The sequence below is a fragment of the Ammodytes marinus genome (genome assembly GCF_949987685.1).
Source record: "Ammodytes marinus genome assembly, chromosome: 17".
In the NCBI taxonomy this organism is placed as follows: Eukaryota; Metazoa; Chordata; class Actinopteri; order Uranoscopiformes; family Ammodytidae; genus Ammodytes; species Ammodytes marinus.
The window spans coordinates 21304655-21314700 of NC_137221.1; the positions used below are offsets into that span (position 1 = coordinate 21304655).

A 10046-nucleotide genomic window follows, 5' to 3' on the forward strand; every position below is an offset into this window, starting at 1 on the left:
TAATGCCATTAGAATGTACAGAAAATTACCCAACAAAGACAGGATCATTATCTAATAATGAAGGTACAAATACCAAGGGAAACACACCTGGGATTGAAGTAGACAACACTGAATTGCCAGCTGAACAGAGACAGATGGAAACCATTGACTTGGGATCTGGCGTGAATGAACTAAGCGCACTGGGGCCTAAGATGGAGGAGTGCATAGCTGAGGTACAGCAGTTACAAGTGAGGAGGAAGGAACTTCTGGCGGAGGTGCTGGAGCTGAGAGGGAATAAATACAAAGAAGTGGCAGAGAGGGGCAACGAAGAGAAAGAGGAGACAGAACAGCAAATTGATAGCAAAGTGGCAGAGCTGATGGACGCACTGAATAAGGAGGAAGCCGGGAGAAGAGAGGAGAGGAAGAGGGAGCTGAGGAGCCTGAGGGAGGAGAGAGCAGAGGAGGAGAGGAGGATGTGGAAATTGAACGTGGAGAGACAGGGGATGCAGGACGATCTCAGGAAACTGAAGAGGAGGCTGTTCACCGTGGCAAGGGAGTGTGCGCAAAACCAGGTCGCCTTGAAAAACCAGCACCGTGAAGTGGATATGCTGAGGAGTGAAGAGGTAAGAAAAATCCTTAAGAACAATCTCAATTTGTTTGTCACAATTCTAAGGTAACCTCCCACTTAAAAATTATTTTTTCCCATCTCCCAGGAGAAGCTGCAGTCACTGGTACTCCAGCTGACAGAAGAAGGCTCCCAGATTAGGTTAGCCCACCAACAACAGCTCTCAGCTCTAGAAGCAAAGCAACATGCTCAGAGCTCCAGCCTGACCTCCAACACCCAGGACGACCTGACAGAGTATAGAAGGCACTCTTGTGGGGACATCCAGCAGTACCTGCAGGGTGGGCTGAAAGCACTGGAGGACAGGTGATGTTACCGTTTACCTGACTCATTTGCATGATACATTTTTTTTCTTACTTAAAATAATTGTTTGTCAAAATCACTGAATATCTCCTCAAAATCGTCTACCTGTCCATACTGTGTGTGCGTGATCAGTTTTTTTGCGTGCCATTTCTACAAAGCCTAGGCTCTGTAAACTGGTACGTAAACAAAGCAGTCCGCCTAGCATAGCTAGTAGCATGCCTGTTCACTGGATTTCATTTTCAGCATACACACAGTACAGACAGGAAGCGGATTGTGATGGGATATTCCCTGATTTTGACCAAGTGATATTTACCAGAATAATTTTCCAGAATTGCTGATTCCACCTTTAAACACTGACCCGAAGTGGCTGATAAAATGTAGGTTTTCTCATTTTGTTTTCATTGGTTGTCTTGGCCAGGTATGAACCACTTTTGCTTACATTGCTGAAGAGGAGGGACGTAACAGCCGAAGCACTGGTGAAAGCCAAAGAGCATGCCCAGGAGCTGAGGGCCCAGCTGAGACCCCTAAAGGAAGAGATCCAAAAGCTGCAGCTCCAGAGGGCGTGTTTGGAAGAGAAACTCAAGCTGATTCACATACATAAGAGAGAGGATGTGGGGCAGTACAAGGTAATTAAGATGACAGGTATGCAGGATGTTTTAAATGGGCAAGAAACATGTAAATAAAGATGCCAAACTTAAGGCAGAAGGTAGGAGATAGGGGAGCTTATGAGGTAGACAAACTGTTTTTGATGTGTATCAGTATCGGTTAGAAGACAGGGTTACCTGATACACAAAGCAACAAAGCTATTCTATTCTTACAGGAGACAGTGTACTGGTTGGAGGAGAGCAGCAGAGCGCTAAAGACTGAGTTAGAGATTCAGAAGAGAAAAACCAAAGAGATTAAGGAGTTGAGAGAGAGCCTTACCAAACAACTTCTCATTTACAGGTAAGATACATATATTGTGTGTGATAACTATTGTGTGTGATAGTTAAAAATTTCAGCAATAGCTCTAGACTAAAAACATTTTCCTTACAGGGCTGCCATTGAGGACCATAATAAGTGTGACGACGAGAAGAAAACATGATTGTATGTTCCAAAAAATAAAGTTCTGTGATTCAATTATTAGTTTTAGATTCTGCAACAGTGAACTTATGAATGCACTTTATACATGAAAAGAAAAGACTAAATGTTTTCTTTTATAAAAGGCTGTAAAGATGAACTAGATTGTAGCCGGTTTGTTATGAATAAAGGCTTTGTGCTGGTTTTAACCTGAGTGCAAATTATGAGTTTATGTTTTCGCATGAAGAGAGGAGAGGGGTTTGTGTACTTATATGGGCAACATGCCCGCATAACTAAACAGTGGGACAGAGTAATAGAGTGAGTGTAAGGTCTGCACTAACACGTCACGCCAGAAACACTAAAAGGTCTGATCAACGTGTCTTTATACATAACCAACCGTTACACTAAAAGGATTTAGGGTTGTTTAAAAATACTTCCAAGCTTAGCAAGACGCTGATCCTATTACTAAAACATTAAAGTAACACATTCACATTGACAAATGTTGACAACATATCATGTGGACCCAAAGACTAATGAAACACATTTTTATTAGGAATGCACTCACTGTACAAATATTGACCATAGAAAAAGTCCAACAACTAATTAAATCTATAGCACAAAAACATTTAAATGATTATTGTATGACGAAGGTAAGGGGAGGTGGGACCACAAATGGACATTTCAAATGCAAATTCACTCCAAAATAATTTCATTCAGAACCAGCTGGTGCGGTAATCATTGTCCAAAACAGTCAAGTGATAAACCAGACGATTGCAATGCAAATGTGCGACATTTTAGGACCATAAGCTAGCCTGCAAACAACCTCTATCAAAGAAACATTAAATGTCCCTGTGCTGCAAAATGTAGAAAATCCATTCTGCAATTTACTTATAATGTTCTTTTTCTGTAACATTTCCAACATGTGCCGTTACAGTTGCATGTAACGGCCGGTTATTGTAAAATACCACATATTGTTGGTTGTCAGTATGATGAACACTTAAGGCTCTAGAAAGGCATTGTATTTATTTTCTGTTGAAATTGCATCAGCTAAAACATATCAGTGTGGAGGGGAAAGTCAATTTGTTTACAAAAATATATCTTATATGCACTGTGAAAAACATGGGTAAGATTCCCCAAGCAATAAATTACTCAGTTAAAAAGGAAATTTCTTCATTTTAAGTATTCCAAAAAGGGACACGGCTACACATGATTATAACCTTTTTTTTGTATTTACAGTGTTTTATGGCATACAGTGTCCCACCAGTAAAATAGCGAAGAATGGGAAAAAGTAGCTGCATAAAACCAAGGTGGCAGTTTGGCAGTCTGTGATGAGGTTGTAAGTTAAGACACACAGCAGGCAGAGGCATTATGCTGTGGCTTCAGGGTCTGTCGAGCCCTCGGGATCTTCATCGTTGTAGATGTTCTCAGCCTAAAAGGAGAATCGGTGTGTCAGTCACTCAGCACCATATGGTCAGGTTGGTAAGTCAGGAAAACTTACCGAAAAGGTTAAAAGCTTTAAAATAGCTAAGTTTTACCAAGAAAAGACTACCACTTCCTTAACTGATCTTTTTTCACATATCTTTTACCATTCATATATTACCATAAAGTGTTACAAAACAGATAGAACATTTAGTAGAATAAAAATAATTACTAAGTTCAGGAATCTTTATATCAAAAATCGATTTTGTCTGAGAACGTGTCTTTTCTCTTGTTAACTGAAAATGTACCAATCCTGACAAGACTTTCCTCTGCTAATCAATACTGCCTGCTCGGATTCACTTGTATTAGTTTCACTAGGAAAAAAACCTGTAACCATAAGTGACCTGTAACAGCAAACGAGACCATCAGCGAAAACCATGCTATTTTTATATAATTATTAATGCATTTGGACGGCCCTGGTTTTTCCCGGGAATGATTTACAGCTGCCAGACCAGAACAGCCTGCGGTTATAAAAGGGTAGTAAATCAAAGTTGTATCCGCTTCACCATCGTCGTATAACCATTATAAATCTTACAAAGTCACATATGAATACATTACCTCATCACGACGCATCTGCTGTCTCTGTTCATGGATATGTTCACTTGCTTCCTAAACGAATACATGCGCCGCTGGCACGCGCTGGTGTTGTCAAACACTACCGCTTTTATCCAAAGGTGCCGCTTATATCAACAGAAACATAAGGTTCCTCGTAGTTATTTTAAGTTTCTTGCTGTGTGTCTTCAACATGTTGCTGCAAAATATGTTGTCTTCTTCATTGGCTTGGAGGAAAAAATTCCCTTCAAAACAGTATCATACAGAGAAGACTTCCCTTTCTCTGCCTGTCAATAGCTAAAATGATTTGGTAAGATGTGGTCTCAGCCGTCTTACCATTTGCCAGACTTGCATAATATTGTCTTCAGACACCGAGCAGATGACCCAGGGCTCGTTGGGGTTCCAGGAGAAGTCAGAGATCTTGGCTGTGTGGCCGCCGTGAATAAACTAGTAGAGAGAAGAAAGGTCACCATTTTCATTATTAAAGGTACATGATGAATGATGATGATACCGATAGTAAAGAAGTTGAGCAGGCATCAATGACTGACCAGGAGCTCAGGTGGGCCATCCTCTGCATCTTCTGGTGATTGCTCCTCTCCAATTTTACTATAAAAAAAATCCGATATAAGTTGGTACAAATGAATGTAACTGTATGACTAACCCCACGTCCATGTCTCATCTTTAAATTGAATTTATATTTCCTGTATAGGGTTCATTAGCAGAGGGAAACACCATAGCACGAAGAATCGCAATAGAAACATGGTTGAGATATTGAGTTAACAGGTTAAAAATGGTGGACTTAAGGAATAGTTCACCATTTTTAGCTAATTTTATAATCGAATACATACTGGAAGGAAACTAGTCATTACAGGCAATTCCTGGTTTCTTTCCAGTATGCATTTGATTTTAAAATGACATAGCATGTCAAACATAGAGCGTAACATAACGTGGTAATAAAAAAACAGTCCCAACAAGCACACAGGAGCGTTTAGTGATGTTGTGAATTGATCTTTTGAAATGTTCCCCTTGATTACCAGTGTTTGAACTAAACTAACATGGATGAGAGACCTTTGCCCATTTCTTAATAAAAAATGCACAGTTACAGGAACAGCCTTTTATTGAGCTGGAGAGTGAGGCAAACAACTAAAAATTTTGAACTACTCCTTTAACCACACTAGCTAGAACAGCAGGGGATTATCTCCGACAGCTGTAATGGAGACAGGACACAACACATCCACATTCGGTGGCCACATGGGAGAGATTTCTTTACCTGAGGTCCCAGACGTTAAGGCGACGGTCTGTTCCACTGGATGCCAGTATGGTCTCATTATGAGGTGACCACTGAACCTGAAACGGCAAGCCATAGAACTCAAATAATGTCACCCTGAATTGCATCACAAACATAAAATGGAAAAAATCTTGCCGCAAAAAAATTTTTTTTTTCCTCAGGAAGTGTTAAAGCCTTGGATTTCTGATAAGGTTTTGACTCTTAATCAGAAATTCTTCACATCTCTAACAACCAGAGATTACAATTTATAAATGCATCATTGTGATTCAATGTATTTAATAATAGACTTTACAAATATTAACATAAAATATTCCACTTTCCTTATTTAAAGACACATGTCACGAGTGATAAATGTCTTACCTGGAAAATCTCATCCTTGTGTGACTCAAAGGAATGCAACTTCAGTTTCAAATTTCTCAAGTCCCACAGAGCCACTGTCTGTGAGCAGGAGAGATATGACACACATTGGTTTACTTAATCTCTAATAACTCTGAGTAAAAGATAAACAATATCAATACTTATTTTGTCAAGAGGCATAAAATACAATTGATTTAACAGAGTTAAACCACATTCTGTAATTAAACTTTATAACAAATAGTTGGTGGAATATTGGCATTACCTTGTCTGCAGAGCCAGAGGCAAGGATGAACTCGCTGTAGGGGTTGAATGACAAACAATTGACCTCGGCTGTGTGTGCGTCTACAGCATGGCTGGGTTTGGAGGTGTTATTTGAACGAGTGTCCCAACTAAAGTGAAAAATGACAGATATCAATTAATAGACTGTGTGCGCACAATCACATACCGGTAACTTTCTCTGATCAACTGCTTCAGCTGGCTGTCAGATTTGATGATCAAGCTACTTACATCATGAGTTTCTGGTCATCTGCAACAGATCCAAATAGAGACTCATGAAGCAAGTGCCAGGAGACGTCTTCCACCACGGCAGTGTGACCGGTGAATATTGTTTTTGCATCCACTATCTTCCCCTCCTTTGGCACAGCACTTATGTCCCACAGACAGACTGTCTACAGATTAGGAATATAAAATAGAAACCCATTGATATTTTAGATCTCATGCTTGAATACTTGTTCATTTAATTTATGCGTTAATGACATTACTAGGAACATTTGCCACTAATATTGGCAACCAAATAAAACTACCCAACTACGGGAAGACGTTAGATAATACTCGAATAAAGCAGCAAACTGAATGTTCTCTTACATGGTCATCTGAAGCACTAAGCAGAGAGCCGGACAGATTTGGATTCCAGGAGAGACCATAGCCTTCTTTCTGGTGGCCTCTGAGGCGCAGATCTGGGCGACACTCTCCAGCAACATCTGTGGACAATGATATTATGCAAACCATCTTTCAGAGCAAAAACAAAAGCAGATGAAGGTGGGTTAAACAAAATACTTTTCAGTGGGTCAAAAAGGTACCAATAAGCCCACTTTACTTTCAAGAAGTGTTCAATCAACAAGCCACCTTCAGCAGCGTCATTTACTCTGCGTGAACTATGTACCTGGCTTGGAGGGGTGCTTGGTGTAGTCAAACACCAGCACATCTGAGGTGGGGGTCTTGGTGGCGATGATGCAGGGGTTCTGGGGCATATAGCGGGCACGGTTCACCTCTCCTTCATGGCTTATCTTGATTTCTATCTCGATCTTGCCGCTTACTGAGCCAAAGCCTCCAAACTCTGCAGGGGAATACAAGGAAATAGTTTGTAGTTATCAGACACAATATGTAGACATTACAATACATGTTTTTTCTGGCTAAGGGCAATTGATTTATGGACTTAATTTTGATTTGTCTAAAATCAATCAAATAATAACAGTTGACTCAACTCCACTTAAAGCGGATACGAGTAACATTTAAATATCTTTTAAACAACCTCATGTTTCCTCTGATAATCATAAATTACCTTTAACAGCAAACGAGACCATCAGTGCAAAGAAAGACGTTTTTATATAGTTTGTATTACTGCTTTTGGTCTGGTCGCACACCCAGTCCGATTTTCGGTTCGCTCGTGCAGGCTCTATGGTCACATATCCGTATTGGTTGCAGATTTCAGTGTGGCGCTGCAACGCGATTTGAGAAGCCTATCCCTCCAGGTGAGGGAAGGGGAGCGGGAGCCTTGTTTGAGACAGTTATTTGTCGTCATAAATGACTGATAACGGGGCTGAACCATCAAAGAAAAAAAAGAGAATGCAATGAAGAAAAGCGAAAAGGGAGAGTGAGTGATAGGCGGGCGGGAGGACGTTGCCAAGCAACGTGTATACAATTTCACGAGAGCGAAACTAGACTGCTAAATGAATGAGCGGTTGGTACTAACACAAAGTTTGCTTTGCTTCACCATCATCAGATAACCATTATCTGAAATAGTCATTATTTACATCAACAACACAAACACATTACCTCATCGTGATCCATAGTCTACTAACTGCCGTCTCTCATTCATTCGCTTTCTGTGAGGACACAGCTCCGTGAGAGAGAGAGAGTAGTTAGGTGACGCTGCTGAATCAACTCATTGCAAGCAGGTGTGTGTACTGACTGGCATTAGTTGATGCAGTGTCAAAACCACTCTCACGGAGCCGAAAAGAGTCCTCACACTTTCAACACACGAACATGCACTATATTGCGCCCTTCTCAGTCCACGCTCACGCGCCTGGCACGAGCATTTGCGACAGCGGGCGTCGTAAAAATACTACCGCTTTTGTCCAAAGGGGACGCCAACGTGCCATCTTACTCGTAGTGCCTTTAATTGACCTCTACTCTGCAGATAGATACAAACAGCAATTATGTTACACGCAACAATTGCAAACAACAGTATAATGCTTTAGTTACAGTCCCTTATAACCAGGAATGTCATTTATTTCAATAAATGGCTTTCCACTCTAAAACTACTGTGTTGTTATCTCCTTTGTGGGGTTACATCAAAAATAATAATGTGCACGTTATCCGTCTCTTGAAAAACATATTGACCTGAAACATTTTAAGGTACATAGAAAGTATGCGTGCCTGACTTTATAATGGGGCTGTAAAAGTGTCCCACCTCCTTTTTCACTGTCATAATGTGAGGCATCAAACTGGGCGTCATCATTGGGTAGCTGGACACTGGCAATGACCAGGTGATTCTGCTCATCAGATGTGTGGGTGCCCAACACCAGCCGGTGCACACTGTAATCCTTCCCTTCTGGCCTGGTAAAGGGAGAAAAATATGGTTAATGTCATTCACACTTACTAAAAGAGAACAGGCCCGCTGGTAAAGTACACAATAACAACTGGCTCCAATGTTTAAATGTGTGTACCTGGAGACGTCGGGCAGCCACTGAGCGGTAAGGCTTGGCCACTCTAAAGCATGGGTCATAACCAGGTCATACAGGAAAGGGGTGTTCTTCTTCCAGATCTTGTACTCCTCATTTATCACCCTCTCCTCAACCGCATCATCAAATGCACCTGCTGAAAGAAGACGGAGACGACAGGACCAGTGATTAAGGATTGTTAAAAAACAACCGGTTTAACTTTTAATAAAAAAAAATAGCAACATGTGTGCAAGTTATAGTTTTCATTGATTGAGGGTGACAGTTCAATGTTAGGAAAACTGCTATCTCTGCCACAGTCAAGGCATAGCTGTCAATTATTGCAGGAACACTTTATTAACAGCTGTTTAAGATTGTGTTTGCAGACGACATAATGTCACATGAATGAATCTCGGCTTGACTAGTGTACAGAAGTGTACATTATTGCAGTGTGGACGCATGTTTTCAGAAACATAGCACCGTTAGCTTACCATGCTATCATAGTTATCCTCCTGCCAATGCTCACACACTTCTTTAATGTCGCGCTGCGGCCTTTTTGCCAAATACGGCAAGTAACGTTAAAAGGTAGTGGTAACTGAAGGCATACATGTTGTGAAAAACAACATTTCTAAACTGAAACCAAGAGTGTTACAGCTCACGCAAAGAAAAAGTCCCAGGCTTTTGTTATAGCCGATAAAGGCCAGCTCAAGCACTACGGCAGCTAGCTGCTACCCCAGTTAGCCAGGTAGTTAGCTAAGACTAGACTGATAACAAACTGAGTTATGTGTCGCACAAAGCCATACAAGTTGTCCATTTACCTTCCTTGTCAGCCATTGCAGGTAAATAAAAAAGAGCCTTGTCTCGGGTCCTCCTCTGGTGTGCTCGGTTTAAAGCACAGCGCGAACGACGCTAAGCTAACAGCTAACAGAGTAGCCGACTGAGAGCGACGTAGGGGCATTCGCGCGCTCAGTACAAGTGAGAGGGGCGTTCTTTAGCCAATCAGAATGCAGCTCGTGCGTTCCAGCAGAGGACGACAGACACGAGGCTGTAATAGATGCTGCTTTCACATCAGTCAGAGAAGACCAAAGACTGTCACAGTCAGCGAGTGTATGTGGGGAAAAAACAACAACAGAAAACAACATTATCATAAAATGTTTATTTAATCTTTTCACGAAAACATAGGCTTTCTGTCGGATTTTCTAAACGATAACTGTTGTGATGCATGTAGCCTATATTGATTAATTGTGTATCAAATAAATAGCCTCTTAATTTGACCATTACTTCCAGGTCGGAACAATATGTGTACTTTTCCGTACTAATAAGACTCATACAGACGACTGTTTTAACTTACACTATCTGAGAATAGACTTTTTTGTCAACATTCCTTTCCATTGGTCAACTGTGACTTCCTGCTGAAGTTTGAGGCTATCTGATTGGACACTTACGTTACAGTGATATTTTATTGGCT

General features: G+C 41.0%; 1 protein-coding gene across 1 annotated transcript; it reads right to left on the reverse strand.

The window, feature by feature from the left end:
• Nucleotides 1-2500: 2500 nt before the first annotated feature.
• On the reverse strand, nucleotides 2501-9533 carry rbbp4 (retinoblastoma binding protein 4). Its single transcript, XM_080044864.1, has 12 exons — nucleotides 9397-9533; nucleotides 8588-8738; nucleotides 8332-8477; nucleotides 6802-6975; nucleotides 6504-6619; nucleotides 6147-6307; nucleotides 5902-6028; nucleotides 5643-5720; nucleotides 5265-5341; nucleotides 4543-4600; nucleotides 4331-4441; nucleotides 2501-3392 (listed from the first exon to the last, which is right to left on the reverse strand). The coding sequence occupies exons 1-12, from the start codon at nucleotides 9410-9412 to the stop codon at nucleotides 3330-3332; spliced, it is 1278 nt and encodes a 425-aa protein (XP_079900990.1). The 5' UTR covers nucleotides 9413-9533; the 3' UTR covers nucleotides 2501-3329.
• Nucleotides 9534-10046: the final 513 nt, after the last annotated feature.